The following is a 19,632-nucleotide window of genomic DNA, read 5'->3' as shown; positions in this document are numbered from 1 at the left end:
AGGCTGCAGCTCACTCAGGGGAGATAAAAGCTGGTGGTGGACATTTTGGGAGTGTTCATATAAATGAGCTTTCCCGGAGGCTGGCATCTTGATTGGATCATTAGCACCAAGATCTAGCCACATCCAACAGCCTGTAGGGAAGCCTCAGGCCAAACAACATATGAGTTGGGAACACAACTCTATACATCAGCAGATCTCCTGAGCCACAAATGCCACAGGCCCTAACTGCCAGAGGTCCATGACCAAGCTTCTTCACCCAGCAGTGGGGAGGCACCAGCTCCTCCTGAGTTGGAAAATATAAAGAATACCCAGAGTTGAAGAATAAAATCACTGAAATCAACCACACACTAGAAGAACCAAGAACAGACTAAATGAGTCAGAAGAATGCATCAATGGGCTAGAAGGCAGATTAGTGGAAATCACTACTGCAGAACAGAAAAAAGAAAAAAGAATGAAAAGAAATGACAATAGTTTAAGAGAACTCTGGGACAACATGAAGCACATTAATATTTGCATTATAGAGGTCTCAGAGAGAGAAGAGAGAAAGGACTTAAGAAAACTTTCTAAGCAGCAATAACCGAAAACTTCCCCAATTTGGGAAAGGAAACAGTTACCCAAGTCCAGGAAGCACAAGAGAGTTCCACACAGGATCAGCCCAAAGAGGAACATACTCACGCACACAGCCATCAAATTGACAAAAATTAAGGATAAGGAGAAAATATTAAAATCAGCAAGAGAAAAGCAACAAATCTCCTAATAATAGGCTAGCAGGTTATGACCGTATATATTTTTGGCCTAAAATGTCCCTCAACTTAGTTAAGTGTAAAATACATTGAACTCATCACAGTCTTCTAATTGTTGAAAAGGCCACTGCTCCAGATCTAATTTTTCACGAGGTAAAATTTTAAGTAAAAATCCAAATTTTAGAAAGCTACAACCTGGAAGACATTTTAGACACTTCTTTTTTGCAAGTCTGACTGATTTGGGGGACGGTTTCTTCAACTCTCTTTCTAGTATGTAAAAATATCATCTTATGTTCCTACGTGTAAAAAATATGATTTTATTTTCATAGGGAAAACGCACAGCTTGTAAAACTACAACTTAAAAAACCCCACTTATCATTTTCTCTCAATCTACTCGTAAATGTTCATACTGTTTTTCATAATTAATGCAATCTCAGCAAAACATCTTCACCAAAAAGATGGGGGAGTAAGCGTAAGGTCAAGAATTAAGATAGCAAAAGGAATAATAGTCTAGAGTTGGGAGATTCAGCTAACTGAGAGACCTCAGGAATGTCATTTCACACCCTAATTCTCTTTCCTCATCCAATTATCAGGCACACAGAATAAAAAACTGACATAATTTTCTTTCTATTCTAATAGTCTATGAATTCTACCCAGCCCAAGGCCAGGGTTTTTGATTTACATAATAACTCCTTCTGTATAGTGATTTATAGTTTACATGTAGATTAGCTAACATGATGCTAGCAGCCATTATTAGTATAGACCCCACCCTCCACCCCCTACTCCTTCAGGACAAGAACAACAGATATTAGAGATTCAGGTGAAGAATAAATATATTATGGAATAGCTATGTATAAAATGTTTACAGGAAAAAATGCAATTACAAATATGAGCATACAATAAAAACTATCACAACTAAACAGATTTGAAGGAAGGAAAAGCAAATGTAACTTCTAAAAATAAAAAATATAACTGTTGAAATTAAAGGCCAATGCATGGATTATATAGCAGATCAGAAGTGAACTGGATGAGCTATTCACAAAATTTATTAAGACTGCAGCGAGATAAAATGGAAAATGTAAGTAAGAGACATAGAGGACAGAATGAGAAGGTCTATCATTTGTTTGACTGGAACCCCAGAAAAATAGAAATAATGGGAGAAATGTAAATTAAAAAAAAATGAAGGCCTAATTTTTTCAGAAATGAGCTCACAGATCTAGGAACAAATGAAAATAAATCCCATCCAGGAACTAAAAACTACAGACCACTAAATCAAAGATCTCTTAATCTTCAAAGAAGTCAAAAAGAAAGGACTGACTGCTGAAGATGGGAACAGTTAGAATGAAAGCAGAATTCTCAGAAATAACAATGAAAGTGAAAGCAAACAATGGAATTATATCATCTGAATGTGTGCCCAACAAAATAAAGACATTAATAGTAAGCAATAAATCAGAGAGTTTGCCACCCGATCTGCTAAAAAAGAAACTTCTAAAGAATATTCTATAAGAAGAAAGCAATAATCCCCCAAATTGGATGAGATATGCAAAATGTAGAAAAATAAAATGGTAAATATAAAGGCAAATTGTTAAAAGTTTGTATAAAATAATGAGTCTAGTTTGTGATCATTTTTAAAAGAACTGAAATTTGGACAATGGTATATAAATCAGGAAGAGAGAGATTAGAGCTAAAGTGTTCTAAAGTTGGTGAGTATCAAAATAGTACTTCTTGGAAACAAGTCTAAATATGTGAATAATCAAAATAAACAGATTAAACTCATCCCTTTAAAAACTGGCTGCAAATTATATTTTTTAAAAATCCACATTTTTAAAAATAAGGAGGGGGAGGGTATAGCTCAAGTGGTAGAGTACATGCTTAGCATACGCAAGGTTCTGGGTTCAATCCCCAGTACCTTCTCTAAAAATAAATAAACCTAATCACCTCCCCCGACAAAAAATAAGTAAAATTATTTTTAAAAAACATAAAAAATAAGGATATAGAAAGGTTAAAAATAAGACAAAAGTCATCGTTAGGAACAGAGAACATAATAATAAAAGGTTCAACTCACCAAAAAAACTGTAACAATTCTAAATCTGAATGCACCTAGTAGAATATAGCATCAAAATTTGTAACATTAAAATAGATAAAAATACACAGAGCTAGATTCAACATTTTACTGGCCGATTTCACAGAACGACTGTTAATTACTGGTATCTCAAGCAAATAAAAAACAAAATCAAGTAAAATAGTAGATTTAACAATAAAATTAATAACTAAAATGTAGGAAGGGATATGTATAAGATTCAGCATCTAACAAAGAATACAGATTTTTTCATAAGCCACTTATGATCAAGTCAAGAAATAAGTAACAAATTCCAAACAATGGGTATCATAGACCACATTTTCAACCAGAAATTATGTCAAACTTTAGCAACAAAAATATAAGATTTGCACATATTTAGAAGTTAATGTACACAGTTCTAACTAACTCAGGTCAAAAGGAGAGAAAAGTGAAAAATGCTCAGAACTACTAGAACTATTAAGTGAATTTAGCAAGGTCACAGGATAAAAAGTCAAAACCAATACTCTCTATTATATACCTGGAATAAACAGAAAGTTAAATTTTTAAAAATTTCATTTACAATAGCATCTGAAAATATGAAATACTTACAGGTAGGTTTGACAAAATATGTACAAGATCTATTCCAAAAAAAATTTTTTAAAGAAATCATAGATGACCTAAATAAATGGGGAAATACATATCATGCTCATCACTTGGAAGGTTCAATATTGTTACTATGTCAATTTCCCTCAATCTGATGTATAGGTTTAACGCAATCTCAATCAAAACTCAAGCAAAGTGTCAAATGGATTCAAATTTATATGGAAATGCAAAGAATTTATAATAGATGAAACAATTTAGATAAAGAATAAAGTTGGAAGACTTGCACTAATCGATTTCAAGACTTCCTTTACTATAAAGCTACAGTGTGGTTTTGGCAAAGGGATAGATACCATTCAATGGAACAGAACAGAGAATACAGGAAAGACCCACATATATAAGGTCAATTAATTTTGACAACAAATTTTCAACAAAAGTGCAAAGCAATTTAATGGTGAAAGGAAAGTCTTTTCAACAAATGGTGCTAAAATAACTGCATGTTCTTTTGAAAAATGAACATTGACCCTTATCTCTCATATTCAACAACTGATTTGAAACAGATCATAGACCTAAATGTATGAACTAAAACTATAAAGCTTCTAGGGGAAAAAAAAAAAAAACAGGAAAAATCTTGCAATCTTGGGGCAGACAAATATTTCTCAGGATTTAAAAAGAATCAAAAATATTTATAAGCTGAACTTCATCAAGTTTAAAAACTTGTTCTTTGAAACACATTGTTAAAAAAAGGTAAGCCATGGAACAAGAGAAAATACTTGCACTACATGTATATGACAAAGTTCTTGTATCCAGAGTATAGCTGTCTCTCTCTATGGATATGTTATATAGATATGGAGATAGACAAACGAATCAAGAAACAGAAAAAGGGACTTCTCAAAAGATTCTTCTGTATTTGGAACTCTATGTGACAGAGATGGCAAGACAGATCAGTGGGGAAAGAAGAGACTAATTCAAACTGGTTATCCATAAAAGAAAAGAAAATTTGGATTCTACTTTGAGCCGTGCACAAAATTCAATTCCAAATGGATTAAAGATTTAAAAATCAAGAAGCAAAAGTTTTAGAAGAAAACATAAACAGCGTTCTGCCTTGGGGTAGGGAAGGATTTCTTGAGACACACAAAAGAGCTATTCATAAAGGAAAAGACTGATAAATTGGACAGTATTGTAATTAAAACTTAAATTCATCACAAGATTCCTTAAATGAGAAGATAAACCAGAGAAACATATAAGTAAAAAGGACTAAAAGGCAGACTATATCAAGAATTTAAAATGTTAAGAAAAAGAGAAACAACCTTATAAAACTAACAGGCAAAAGACATGAAGAGATATTTCATAGCAGAGGATCTACCTGACCTCAATGGCAATCAAAAAATATAAATCAAGATCATAATGAGGTATCATTTGTATCCATAATCTTTTGCTGTGTAACAACTTAGCTCCAAAACTTAGTGACTTAAAAAAATCATTTAAAATTTCTCATGATTTTGTGAGTTAGGCTGGGCAGTTCTGGTGCCGGCTGGCTTGGCTCTCGTGCTAGACAGGACTAAGCTGGGATGCCTTGTCTTTGTTCCACCTGGTCCTCTTTGACCCAGTAGGTTAGCCTGAGCTTTTTTCACACGGTGGGCTCCGGGTTCCAAAGAGCAGTAAGAGAAGTCAGGCTTTTCAAGACTCTCCTTGGTCACACTTGCTGATGTCCCTTTGGCCAAAACAAGTCACACAGCCAAGTACAGAGTCTAGGGGTGGAATAACAGACTCTAGAAGTAAAATCATATTGCAGAGGGGTATGTATACAATGATGAGATGAATTTGTGACCATTTTATAATCCAACAATCAATTTTATAATTCACTACATCATTCTTTACATGCTTTCTTTTCCTTTGGCAAAAACTAGGAAGGATGGTAATAGCAAAGTTTGGGAAATAGCTTATAAAGTTGAATACTGGTATACCCTTGCTAGCAATTCTGTGCCTAGGTATATAGCCAAAAGAACCTCTTGCACATGTGAAGAGCTGATGTGTACAGTAATGTTTTTAGCCACACTGGTCTTAACAGCAAAATCTATAAGCAACTCAAATGTCCACTGTCAGGAAGTCAAATAAACAAAGTTATAGTTACACAATGGAATATTATACAGCTACGGAAATGAATTTTTTCATTTACTCATTTAACAAATATTACTAAGTATATACTACTTGTCAGGCATAGTTTGAGATGCTAGAAATACAGCAGTGAACACACAGAAATTCAAACATGTACCAGAAAGTAGTAAGTGCTACAATTGAAAAATAAAGCAATTTGGTGTGTGTGTATATGTGTTTGTGCACAATATTGAACAGGGTGGATAGAGAAGCTTTCTCTCAGAATCTGACCTTAGAAAAGGACCATGAAAAATATGGGGAAGAGCACTACAGTGAAAGAGAAAAAAAGTCGTACAAAGACTTTGAGGCAGGAATCTGCCTGGCATGTTTTAACTAGCAATAGTTATTAAGGTTACTGATAAATTCAAATATTCAAATTCCTAAAAAGCATAGTTCTATAGATACAGAGATTCTAGAGATCTCTCTGATTATTTAATAAAAATTAAAGAAAATTCCTCTGCCCCACAAAAGCAGTACTAAAATCTCCTCTAAATAGACCTTAAAAACTCAATAAAGAATGAAAGAAACTTGTATATTCTCTTGATTAAATGCTTTTGAACGTGGTGGCCTAAAAGCTACTGGAAGGAACCAGTTTTAATGATGAGGTTAGAAATGGCTAATCAGATTAACCAATACTACTTTACTGAATTTATCCCGTTCTGTAGACCAGTGGGCAGCATTTGACAGAGTCTAACATTTCTTTTCTTTTTTTTAATTGGAGGTATTGGGGACTGAACCCAGGACCTCATGCATGCTCAGCACATGCTCTACCACTGAGCTATACCCACCCCCTGAACATTTCTTAATGAGGTCTGAATAAGCTGACTTTCGTATGCTTTAAAATATTAAAGAAAAAAAGTGAAAAAAACCTCGCTCCCCTCTGTCATCTAATACTCTCCCTGCAAGGGGTAACCACTTTTACTAGTTTTGTGTATCTGATCGTTCTTTCTTCAAACATTCCTTAGTCACCGTTGCCAGTTCTCTATTTTACCTGACCTGGGCCCTCTGCTCTTCCCTGTCTCCCCAAGTAACTTACGTGGCTCCACAGTTTAAAATACTACTCCGAATTTGTACTTCTGGTCCTGACCTCTAGATGTGTATACCAAATAGCAGCACTCGGATAATTAATTTCTAAGCATCTCAAATTTAACATGTACTTTCTTTTCCTTCCCTAGCCCCCTTCTTGTAACAAACCTGGTCCTTCTCAAAACTTCCCTCTTCCAGTACTTGGTACAACCATCCACCCAGTTACTAAATGCAGAAGCAGTCATCCTTGACTCTTCTCATTTCCTTACTCCTCACATCTAACCCAGGACCAAGTCCTATTCCAGATAGATTTAGTATCCACCCACTGCTCTCCACTTTTTTGCCACTACTCTGGTCCAGGCTATTTTCATCTCTCACTTGGACTACTCCAATGGACTCCTAACCTCTCTCCATTTCTACTCTTGTTCCCTTCAGTTCATCCTTCACAAATGAGCAAGAGTAAACTTCTTATAAATCGTATTACTCTCCTATTTCAAACTGTAGAATGATTTCCTATTATACTCAAAATCAAATCCAAATTCATTTGCATGGACTGCAAAGCTCTATGTAACCTGGACTATGGCTGTTTCCTACATCATCTCATGTTCTATATTCTAGGTATACTGTGCTAGCGTCTTAAACAGGCACATATCCACACTAACTCTCTCAGACCCTTGCCTGTTTCCTTCATAACATTTATTACACAGTGCTTAGTCTTTCATTTTTTGTATTTTTTTCCTCTATCAGGCTCCTAACTAAAATATCTATTGGCCTTTGTTTCCCACTGTTTTCCCCAGAACCTGGTAAAAGGCTCAAGACACTAGATGTTTGTTCACTGACTGGATGACTGAACAGATAGACAAGGCAATAGATATCACTGCAAAATGATCTTCTCATGCAAAGAAAGTAAGTGCTAGAAGACATCATTAAAAATCAAATCTCCAAATTGCAATTCCGAAACTCTGTGGTATGGCCTAACAAATATCGTATAAACTGTTAATAGTAACGCAAAAAGGTTGAGGTAATGGCCTACAAAAAGGACACATTTGGTAAAGAATCCTGCATATGTTGTAAAATATTCCCAAAATGAAATATATATTTATTTATTTACTGAAACTATATTAATAATGAGCAAATAATAATCAAGTAAAAAGAGACACAAAGATATGCTTTCAAAAGAGGGTTGAGAAAGAGTTCTTAGCAACTGCTTGGTAAGCCACAAGATAATGATGATGTAACAATCATAGTTAACTACATGCCAGGCACTGTTCTAAATGCTTTACTTAAATGTATTCATTCACCCCTAACAATAAAGGCATGTACTGACTTCAACAGCTAGGAAGAAACTGAGATAGCAAAAAATTAAATAACTAGCCCAAGGGTTGCACAGCAGTAAATTTGGAATTTGAACCAAGGAAATCTAAATTCATAGCTCAGGCTCTTAACGCTATCTACCTAGTCCTTCCAGGAAAATCTATAAAGACTCAGATTATTATTAATGAACCTCAAGAACAAGAGAAAAAACCACAATAACCTACTGAAGATTGTATTTCTAGAATATTGACAAACTCTTTACAGTTAGACCAGCTGGGATAGGATTACTCAATGGACTGCCCTTGCTTAATTTAAAAATGCCTCAAACTTTAAGTATCATCTTTTATCTGACACAGAAAGTACATCTTGTTCAAATTTCCAAAACCTTTCAGGAACATATAATTTTGAAATGAGTTTTACTTAAGGGTTTAACATGATACATAATAGCAGTTAAGTAAACTCATACAAAGTTGCTTTCTTAGACAAAAAAGGAGTTTCTTGAAGCAATAAATACTTTAAAAGCTTACTGCCCAAAATATTTGCAAATCTGAAAACAGATTAACTAACACAACAACAAGCAAGTTATCAATTTCCGTTTCAGTTCATCCAATCTGTTCCTGAGGTTACAAAGAATTCTCTAATCTGGAGTTTATTTCCATACCAAAGAGAGAGAAACACCAACAACGAGCACTTTTAGGCAAAACAACAGTAATAATAAACACCTGGCACTATAATCTCCAAGAAAGGGAAGAGACTAAACAAGTTTTGTGAAATCAGTGGAAGCAAAAGGATTCCCAACAAGACAAAAAAATAACTCTTTTACAGTGGCTATTTACCCAGAGTGAAATAATTCTACGAAAATTACAAACAGCTTGAGGAAATTTTTTTTATCAGAAGCAAAGAAATAACACAGCTTTCTTTTCATCAACAACACTCACTCAGTAGAGCCATGTGTTACAAAGATCCTGTCTTTTCCACTTGCTAGAAAGAAGACACCTTGATACCTGATAGTAATGAAGCATAAACTCAGAGCAACTGTTCTGAATAGAACTAATTTTTTTCTTTCCTTATTCCATTCCACTGCAAATCCTGCCAAGCATAGTTTTTGTTTTCCTAGAACTCATACAACTAAATCAGCTAAAAAGGGAAAAATACGTACACACATGTAGATCCCTTTAATACATAAGAAACCATTTTCATGCAAATCAGGAAGTATTACCAAACCAAATAAAGATACCCGGAGACAACCTAAGCAGAAAGAAAGCACACTTGGGACCTCATTTCCAGTTCAGGTTCTGGCACTACCTAAGCCATATGACTTCAGGCAAGCCAATTACTGATTGTTTCTGGGCCCTAATTTTCTCCTCTGTTAAATGAGAAGAATCTATGTGTTCACAGAGGGAGCTTCTAATTTTAAATTCTGCTTTCAGAAGAATGACAAAGTTTCTTAATATAAGCATATATACATAAATAGGGCTTTAGTTAACTACAGGTAAGCACCCAAAACTTCAACTCCCTCTGCACTTTGAAATTCTTGAGTGACAATACACGATGGCCAAAGAGATCAAATTTAAACTCCCAGATGCAAAACTATACTCATTTTCCAGCCACCTACTTATTAACCAAGGTGACTAATTCAATTGATTACAGTTTCAAACTACTCCTGGCTAGCTTTTATTGTGTTCGAAAGTAGGACAAAGATCATCTCAGAAAAGTGTGTGACAATATTTTCTGATCAATAACCCATTTAGTATTAAACAAAATCAAATTTTGAAATGATGCAAAGTAACAGTATTCTGCACTGATATATTTCCTGCTTTCAGCGTACAATGACAATATCACCATATTTTCATTTATGTAGTGATTTCACATTTACTATCTCACTTATTCATTGTGTAGTCTTATGAAGTGAGCAATATTTTAATCAACACAATCCAGATCAGCTGAGAAAATTAGGTAACTTGTCAACATACAGTCAGTGCTGACAAGTGCTGGAGCCCAGACTTCAATCCAGGTTTTCTGATTTAAAGTTAAATAATCTTTGCAATCATAAAAAGCGGTAATCAAGTCAAAGTCAGGAAGAAGTTGGAAAGTGAGAAAATCTGGACAATTGGTCCCTAGATAACTGAACTGAATAAAAAGAATATAAGACCAAGTTTGGCAGTTATAAAGTCAAGAAATAAATTTATCAGATGTTAAAACTAATGATTCTAATTTATATAATTCCACATCTCAAAAAATTTTGTCACTTCATTTCAAAGACAAACGTGAAAAAAATTTCTAAGTCAAAAATAATATGTAAATTAAAGTAGCTATAAGGCATTAAATTGCTAAAAGGCATTAAATCATTTATTGAAGAATTTCAGAAACTTGGTTATTCTGGAACATGAATCACAGGAATTAAACTGTATTAACCAAGCAGGATATATACCTCAAAGGGAAAAAATGCTTCAGTGTTTTAAAATAATATAGACAAAGTAAAATATAAAAGATTTCTTCTGTAGAGTCATTTCACACCTATACAAATCAGCCACATTTGTCTGGGTGAGTACCACCACCTCTTCCAAAGGTCAATAAAACTGTAATCCAGAATGCATAAAATGTTGCCTAGAAGGTAAGTTTCTTACTATCATCATTTATGCTAAGAATACACAACAAAAATCAGAGCTGATGATAATACAATTAACAGGTAGTAGCAGTTAGAACATTAAATTTTCTATCATTACATTAGAAATACTTGTACAAACTTCTCCGAAGGATCAGTGGAATGTGTCTACAAAATTTCTGAAGAGCCCCAAAAAGAGAATGGAAAGGTATCAAAGTTAGGAAAAGGAGCTATGTTGTCAAGACAGGAAAACAGTGCCAGAGCCTATGTATTATGAGATTTCTGCAGGAATTTGCAGAAAAACAAAAGGTAATAGTGTAAAATTTAGGTCATAAATCTTAGCAGCGTGACACTGGGTCACATATGGCTTCTTGGAAGTTTAGAGATTAAGACAACCTTCACGTTTTATTGCAAATGTCTCCACTGTAATGAAATAAAAAGGTCAGTGGGTCAGGGGTTTGGAAAAGGCAGAGAACGCTATTCTTCATGAAAATAGCGGGCGATAATCTTCAGGTCATCTGCAAGAGATCTACGGAGCCAAGGCCCCATTCCATTGGTCACCAACGTTTTAAGTGGCACTTGAACCTCTGAATTCTGTTTAGAAATGGATGCGTTAGTGTTTGGGGAGAGCAACTGACCGACCCTGAGAAACAGCTTGGTCATCAGCAGGGAAGATCTTTCTTCATTTATTCCAAGGTCCTAGACACCCGAGGAGGAAGAGGAGACGGGTATTCTATAGAAGCTTAGAACGGCTTGCAAGTCCGCGGCGATGAGAGGCTGGGAGTCCAGTGCATGGGTTCAATGTGCCGGTAGCCAACCACCGGGAGGCGTCCCAAAATAACCTGGTTCCTGCCAGACTGAGACAGTCAGCAGCGCCCTAAAACACTGCTTGAAGTCGAAATCACGGTGCCCCAGATCTGCACCGTCTAAGTGAGAGCGCTTCAGAAGAAGCCAAGCTCTGAGGATAGTCTCGCGCGTCCGTCCCCAAATCCCCGCGCTCGCTTACCTACCGCTCTGACTCCAGCTTCTCCGGATCTCCGGATCCTGGAAGCGGCTTCCGACCCACTCTCACACCCGCCGCTGGGCTCCGGCCAACCGGAACTCGCCTTCGTCACTTCCGGTCCGTTTCCCCCGCCCCACCCTGGGAGACTGCCTCCAAAAGAGAAGCGTTCCCCTCTCCTTTTGGCCACCTCCGCTGATTGTCGCGGGATTTCAGCTCGGGTCTAGGTCAGGGACCTGTGGGCGGGGCGAAAGGAAGAATGACTGTTCTCTTCGCGGTTCTTGATCCGGAACTTGTTGTCTAAGAGACCCCGGAAGAGGTAACTCGCACGAAAGAAGCGTGTTCGCTACCCAGAAGTGAAGAACGCGAAGTCGCGGGTGAAACAGAGGAGAGGTACTGTAGGTAGGTCGGTCCCTAAGGGGGCGAAGGAGAAGGATGTTATTCTCCGTTCTCTCCGCAGTTGAAATGCTTCTTCCCATCTCATTCTTTATCCACCCCCTCGCCCTCCTCCAACCTTTCATCTTCTTTATAAACGGTCTTCCGCCCAGTGGCCGCTGGAGCCACTGTTCTGGTTCGGCCAGTCTTTTGGAAGGAACCAAGCTGCTGGGGAGGGGAAGGACCCAGAATTTCTAGTTTCCAGGCAACGCCTCCATAGGCAGTATCGATGCACTCGCCCCGAAAGTCAGAAGATACCGAGTAGGCCTCACGCTCTGATGAGTATTAGTTGAATACCCACAGCGTATCAAGTTGTTGAGTCCTACGAAGAAAGAAAAGATCTCTAAGAATATGATCCAAAAATTTGACCTCCTGTGTTACACAGATACAATGTTTAGAGAAGTATTTACTCCTTCAAATTGTACCCCAGGAACTGTGCTGGACGTTAAGAATATGATCTACAGTGGTTATGTATAATTGCTACAGCGACTCTAAAAAGTAAATAATTAAGGTTACCGGGGGATGGTAAAGACTTAAGAGACAGGTTGCACTGAACTACAGCTTCATGGGTGAAGAGGATGTTTGTATGTTCAAGTGAAATTGCTGTTTGGAAATACATAGTAATTTGGTGTGGCTGAATAGTACAGTATGTAACAGGAAAGTAGGTTAGAAGGGTAAAGTGGATCAAAACCAAATTGTGTAGTGCTCTGAATTCGTGCTATGGGACCCAACGAACGAGTCCACGTGCCTGATGGGTAGCAAAGGCAATAATACTGACAACCCGAGTTGTGGTGAAGGAAAGGAGTGTTCGTTGTGGGGCCCTGCCCCAAGCAAGGGAGTGGGCGATAAGCCTCATTTCCACTCCAGTTTGGTCTTGGAGTTAGTTTTTTCGCTTGGTTGGTTGGTTGGTTGGTTTTTTTAAGGAGAAGAACAAAGAGGCTTAGATTAATCATCTCTTGACATTTCTGTGACACTTTTTAATTCAGGAGTCAGGATATCTCTGGTTTATGATTTTCCTGGCCAGGTGGTCCCTGGCTCAAGGGTCTGTTAGTTCATCTTGCCCTGGCGAAACAACCAGAGTTTGTATGTTAATGATGATATCTACACAACAGCAGTTTTAGTCATTGACTCTGGTTGATTAGTGTTGAATTAGTGCAGGATTGAGATCACAGCAGACAAGAAAGGGAATAAAATTTTGACTAATGAAACTAATTATAAACCCAATAAGAGGACTCAGTTTTAGGGGAACTCAGTTTCGTTATACCTTACGCATTTATCCAGTGATTTTTGAGCAGAGAAGTTACAGGATGAGATTTGTGCTTTAGAAGCGCAATTAATTACAACGTCAGATGGACTAGGGTGATCTAAAGCACAAGTGAACCAAATGTGGAAAGATTACAGGAAGTCTGAGATGGAAGGGAAAATACTGAGTTCAGTTTAGGACACAGTTCAGGCTACTTCATATTCATCTAAGCGATGAGATACAGCAGAAGCTGAAAGTTCAGGCGTGGAGCCTGGGAGAGGCTTTAGGATTCCTCAGCATATGATGGTTCAGGAATAAATGAGATTGTTCATCTGACAAACTATTGTCTGTCTCCTCCTACTAGAATGTTAGCTCCATGAACAGTGGGACTTTGTTTTGCTCAGGGCTTTATCTCCAGGGTCCAGAACAGTGCACAGTAGGCCCTCAGTAGATATTGATTGATTGATTGAATGGAAAGAGATTATATAGACCAGCCCTGTCCAGTAGAACTTTCTGCCATGAAAGTCATGGAAATGTTCTCTGTCTCACTGACTGATGGAACAGCACCTAGCCACTTTTAAGTTGTTGAGCTATTGAGCACTTGAAATGTGGCTAAGTGCAACAGAATAACTGAATTTTAAAATTTGGCCGTAATTAATTTAAGTTTAAATAACATTTGGCTAATGGTTGCTACATAGGACGACATACGTACAGACTGAGGGCTAATGTTTAAGCTTGGGTGATAGATAAATCAGGGGCAAACAGAGGATGTATAGCCAGAGAAAGACTATGGAAAAAAGCTGTCAGAAAGGTAGGATGATAATAGGGTGAAAATTGAGTTAAGGAATTCAAGGGAAGAAAGTTAAGGAAAAGTTACCAATGAGTGGTGCCAAAAACTAAAGAGACCTCATTTGGCAGTTGGCTAGTTTCTGATTCCTTAGGAATTTCAGTTGAGTGAGGAAGGGAGGCAGGTAACTGAAGAAGTTTAGAGGAAAAGTGAGACAGTGATTTAAGGGTCAAAGAGGATTCAGTAAGGTTTGGTTTGGTTTGGTTTGGTTTGGTTTGGTTTGGTTTTGTTTTGTTTTGTTTTGTTTTGTTTTAGGTTGGAAAAGGCCAAGGGGCAATAGCCAGTGAAACATGATTAATGGGTGGAGGATGGTTCTAGAGGTAATGGGATCAGGAGCATTTGTGAAAGGGGTTTAATCTGGCAGAGGAATTGGAAGGCACCAAGAGGAGGGTTTCATAGGACCTGTTTGTTTTGCTTGGGATTATCAATGAGACTAAGAGTAGTTATTTTACCTTAGTCTCAAACACTGGGTTTACTGATACATATTTATAAGAGATACACGGAGAAGGGGACAGGCTGAAACACCTTTTAGAGGAGTTAGATGATAATCAGATCAAGCTGATAGGAGATTAGAACATCCTAAGGATAAAAGAGTGTCTTAGAATGCTCTGAACTTCTGGAAATATGTTGCTCACCACATTGTCCTGGTATTCTTGCCTCCGTTATCTGTAAAAGTTGGGCTTTAAAGACGGTAGCTTCAGAAAGAACTCCAACTAGAGAAAGGGGTGCATAAGCTAAAAATGCAGAGGGGTTTTTGGTAGGTGTTTCAGAAAGTATCTGAATAGTAAAGGATTCTAATGGACTCCAAGGAAGGGGCAGTAGCTACAGGTTTTATAAGATTACGTAGCAGTTTCAGGGAAATTAGTTTTGTTGAGGGGAGGGCAAGGTTTGAATTTGAGATTGCAAGTGTAAGGGATGTTGGGTTGTTTCACTTGTTTATTAACTGTACTTTGACCTAGATCTAGCCTTAAAAAGCAAGATACATAGCACAGCAGTAATGTGTTAATTCTACTTTTATAATTTGGACACAAACTTATATAGACATTTTCTTTTTCTTCAGATAGAGTGTAATTTATCATTTTTTAACAATTACTGAAGGTCTGTTGGCCCAGTTTCTCTCCTAATCCTCCTAATCCGTGTAGATCTGGAGACAGCCGTGACTTATATGAAAATCTATTTGCAAAGGCATTGGAGATTTTGTTTCTGAATTAGAGACTTGAGTCATAGGCACTTAGAGCAGTGGTTCTCACCCTACCAGACCCAACACATTCTTTCTTTCAGAAACATTAATATAATGTCCTAATTTTAACTTAAATGACTATAAAAAGGGAATTTATGATAAAATATGTATTTCTACAACTGCTGTCTATACCATGCAGATTATGCACTGCACAATTCCAAGGGCACTACTTATAAGCACTAGAAACATGGTGTCCTCATGTATCTCAAATGTATAAATGCTTAGATACTGTTCTGCTAGAAGAAGCTGATGGTGGTTGTGCCTATACACGTAAGTATGAATCCAACAGACTCAAATGTAGGCTGATATAGGTGTTTTATTGTTGATGATTCAAATATGAGCAGCTCTGCTGGGGTGACAGGAATTTCTAAAATGAAAAAGGATAATCTTCCTTTGTTTCCTATGATAGTTACACTACTGGTAAATTCAGTGTGCGTTAAAACCACGAAAAAAAAAACTTTGTGTTCATACACAAAATGAAGTCGGGTTCTAGTTTTAGGTATAATAGTTTTTCGCCTACAGTCATGTCCAGTGAGACAGATTTTCACTTGTACGGCTTTTAACATTCCACGCCAAGGTCTAGTAAATGTCAGCGGTGCACCTCACTCCGGGCCCATTGCTGTGACAACCAGGAACTTCTCTAAGGGATTGGTACCATCCCTGTTGAGAACTGCTGCATTATGAAGACACAATAAGCACTATATTCCCGAAGAGGGTGAGTTAGTTACTCTTGGTTTCTTTATATCTATATCCTTTCGGCATCTTGGTAAAACAGAACATTTCCTTTCTCCATAAGACTTAGGGAAGACTGAGGAACAGAGCTTTGTTGTGTCCAAGAAAGAGAGATGTCCTCCTCACAGAGATTCAAAATGACCTAAACTGCTTTATCTGTATTCTTGAATCTTTTCTGATACATAGGGGAGAAAAAAAATCAATACATGCCTCAGACCCAAAACATATTTTGCCTTTTTTTCTGGATGAACTAAAATATTGCTGCTTATATATTGTGTGTTTTATCTGATAAGCCTCTAACTTTCCACTGCTAGATAGTGGTAACTTTTTTCTTTTCCTTTAAGATGATCTCCAAATCCTTGGTTATGGAGTATTTGGCTCATCCTGGTGCACTCAGTTTGGCTGCTGGAGTTGCTTGTGGCATGTGCCTGGGCTGGGGCCTCCGAGCACGCTTTGGGATGACCCCCAGGAGCTCAGTGGGTGAGACAGACACCGACACTGGAACTGAAGCAAGCATCTTAGGAGAGAGTGGGGAGTACAAAATGATCCTTGTGGTTCGAAGTGACTTAAAGATGGGAAAAGGGAAGGTGGCTGCCCAGTGCTCTCATGCTGCTGTTTCTGCCTACAAGCAAATTCAAAGGAGAAACCCCGAATTACTCCAACAGTGGGAATACTGTGGCCAGCCCAAAGTGGTGGTCAAAGCCCCTGATGAAGAAACTCTGGTTGAATTATTGACCCATGCGAAAATGCTGGGACTGACTGTAAGTTTAATCCAAGATGCTGGACGTACTCAGATTGCACCAGGCTCTCGAACTGTTTTAGGAATTGGACCAGGACCGGTGGACCTAATTGACAAGGTCACTGGTCACTTAAAACTTTACTAGGTGGAATTTTGTATGATGATGGTCGTCCCACCACCACGAGTGTTTGAAACTGTCACAGTCTTAACAATAAAAGCTGAATTTCTTCCCTCAACTTAAGTATTCTTGAGATGAAAATCCATTCCTGTGTTCTTCTATCATGTACTTGGCAAAATTACACAGACATCTTGGGCTAAAAAAAAGAAAAAAAATTTGGTTAATAAATAGTCCTGATGGTTCAAGTGATGGGTACTGAAACAGGTCACGATAAAACTGGATCACGAGGTGGGAAACAGCATTTCCTTTGTGTGGTTAGGTCCCTTTGTGTGTTAATAGCTCTTCTTCCCCAAGATCGTGATGCTGTCCCCTTGGAGAATCAGGGGTTCGAGGGCATTCCCATTGGAAGCAAACTGCAGTTTGTTTCTCCTCCTCTCAGTTTTTGGAAGACTGCATACTTTACTAAATAGATCATGTTATAGACACCCACAATGGCTTGAGAATCTAACTTTGTGGACTTTTTGTTTTAAAGTTGAGGTTTTTCTAGCATTGAAACCTGTGCAGTGTTTCATGTTCATTTCCCTCACCTTCATTGGTCCGTTTCTCAGCCCTTTGTTCTACATGTTTAGTTCCCCCCTTTCCTAACAATGCAGGCATTGACACTTGTGAAGTGACTTGTATTGTTGTTGGAGGTGGTAATGGGCCCATTAAGAATTTATGGTAATTAATTTGACACAGCATTGTAAAATGACTAACTCAATTAAAAATGTTTAAAAAATAAATAAGGAATTAAACAAATTTATGGTAATTGTGAAGTAAATTTAGCTTATCACCCCAACATCCCACTATTTCTTTACCTAGAACTTAAGGAACTGGATGGTTCAATTTAAGGGCACCTTATTTTTTTGTTTGTTTATATATTTAGCATGACAGAATTCCAATAATTTCTGTTACAACAGCTGCCCAGAATAGGAAGGTCCCAGCTCCCAGGAGCCACATAGCTTCCTGATCTCTGCAAAAAGCCATTTTTCCTGAAAGCCTTCTTTTAGGGGATCCTGACACTATTTCTGAATTCAGTGTATCACGAAGAACAGTGATTGTCAGGGAGAATTCTGGTAACAACGCATGTTAAGTGACTGCAACTCTCCATGGTTAACTTAAACAATGAGCATTTGTTAGCAGTTAACATCAACATAAGCAGCAAAATATTACAACTTCAAGGTCTAAGGTCAGTGGAGTCTGGGCAGAACAATGAAGACTACTGCAGCCAGCCTTAAAGGTTCTAGTATTTGTTCAGTATTATGGTTTCCACTGGCATCTGACAGCACAGAAGAAATTGCAACTGTGAGTGATGCCACAGTAGCAACTGTTTCTAAATAGAATGTTTATACTGGATTGAAAAGTGATGCAACAGCAAGTAACAGCTGAAGACAATGCAATCCTAAATGTATGATTCTGGCGCAGGTAATTTCTGAGGCTTGCCTCACAGACTGATGGTTACAGGTCCAAAGACAATGCATTCCCAACAGGATGCTCCGCCGTGTGCAGCTGATAGAAGTAACTGTAATGAATCTTGGCATATCGACTAGGATGATTGATTTGTATACAAATTCTGGTAATCATGGAAACAGGCTTGTTTTCTAGCTCACTTGTTCTTTAGTATTTATTTTATAGGGCTCATAATCTTATTTTACGGTCTCAAAGACACTTTCAGGGGATCAAAACTCATAATCCTAAGACATTATTTTTCTTTTTCAATGTTTCGACATTTACGGTGATAAAAAAAAGCAATGGTGGGTAAAACTGCTGGCACCTTTCACAAATCAAGGCAGGGGCACCTACCTGTACAAGTAGTCATTGTAGTTTTCCACTGCCCTACACTTAACAGTTAAAAAAAAAGGTTTCATTTGTGTACTTGATGAAGCAGTACAAAAAATTATTCAATCTGACCCTAAACTGTTTGTCTTAATATTCAAACTTCTGGTGCACGTCGACTTACGACTGTTATCTTGAGGAAGAAGACTTGTGAGACTGAGTCCTGAGCAAACTAGCTGCTTTTATCATGGAACATTTTTACTTACAGGAACAACTGACAAAACCTAGTTATCCAGACCTGGGTGTTTGGCAGCTGTAACTACAAAAAGTTCACTTTCATAGCTTCAGAGTCCACATTTCAACTAACCACAAGTATCTGAAAGGCTATTAAAATACTCCTTCCTTTTCCTAATTACGTATCTGCATAAGGCCAGATCTTTTTCATATACCTCAAAATGTTAACATTGAATGCAGCAGCAGATATGAGAGTCCAGCAGTCTTCTGTTAAGACAAACTTTAAAGAGACTTGTAAACAGTAAAATGCCACTCTTCTCCCTGGATTTTTTGGGAAATACGGTTAATTCATAATTGCTTATGTTAACATGCAATGAATTTATTACTGTCATATTTAAATGGGCTGATACTTTAAAAAAATTGTTTTAACTACTAACATAGTAAATGTGAACAGATAGAACCCCACATAAACTAGACCTCTTTGGGATGTTAAATAACTTGAGTGTAAAAGGATCCTAAGAAAGTTTGAGAACTACTAGAATGAGAATGTCTAAATGACAAAATCAAATTTATAGAAAACTCAAGCAGCCCTACTTGGAGGTCAGCAGTCTCTTGCTATCATACTAACGTCTATGTTGAAATGGTTGTCAACACTATCATTTTTTTTCTTTTGTATAATGGCTGTATTTGGATGCTAGGGAGGAAGATCACTGAAAGCTCATTTA

At 37.5% G+C, this 19,632-nt stretch overlaps 2 protein-coding genes across 9 annotated transcripts in view; one reads left to right on the top strand and one right to left on the bottom strand.

Annotated features, from left to right (window-relative positions):
• VMP1 (vacuole membrane protein 1) overlaps positions 1-11,660 on the bottom strand; it is a 105,586-nt gene extending 93,926 nt beyond the window's left edge. Inside the window, exon 1 of one of the 3 annotated variants that reach the window (XM_006217997.4) lies at positions 11,515-11,660. The gene's annotated coding sequence lies outside the window, so the exon portion shown is untranslated. The other 2 variants (XM_015250958.3, XM_072940242.1) reach the window with 2 other exon arrangements.
• Positions 11,661-11,689: 29 nt separating this feature from the next.
• Positions 11,690-16,976, top strand: PTRH2 (peptidyl-tRNA hydrolase 2). Of its 6 annotated transcripts, XM_072940244.1 has the most exons (3): positions 12,023-12,437; positions 15,847-15,984; positions 16,346-16,976. In XM_072940244.1, the coding sequence occupies exon 3, from the start codon at positions 16,346-16,348 to the stop codon at positions 16,883-16,885; it is 540 nt and encodes a 179-aa protein (XP_072796345.1). In that variant the 5' UTR covers positions 12,023-12,437; positions 15,847-15,984; the 3' UTR covers positions 16,886-16,976. The 6 variants fall into 6 exon arrangements, with proteins under 6 accessions (XP_072796348.1, XP_006218061.1, XP_015106445.1 ...); XM_072940247.1 differs by lacking the exons at positions 12,023-12,437; positions 15,847-15,984 and adding an exon at positions 11,690-11,823; XM_006217999.3 differs by lacking the exons at positions 12,023-12,437; positions 15,847-15,984 and adding an exon at positions 11,720-11,906.
• The last annotated feature ends 2,656 nt before the right edge of the window (positions 16,977-19,632 follow it).

This window comes from Vicugna pacos, chromosome 16, assembly GCF_048564905.1.
Source record: "Vicugna pacos chromosome 16, VicPac4, whole genome shotgun sequence".
Taxonomy (NCBI): domain Eukaryota; kingdom Metazoa; phylum Chordata; class Mammalia; order Artiodactyla; family Camelidae; genus Vicugna; species Vicugna pacos.
This window is presented reverse-complemented; position numbering and strand designations above follow the sequence as displayed.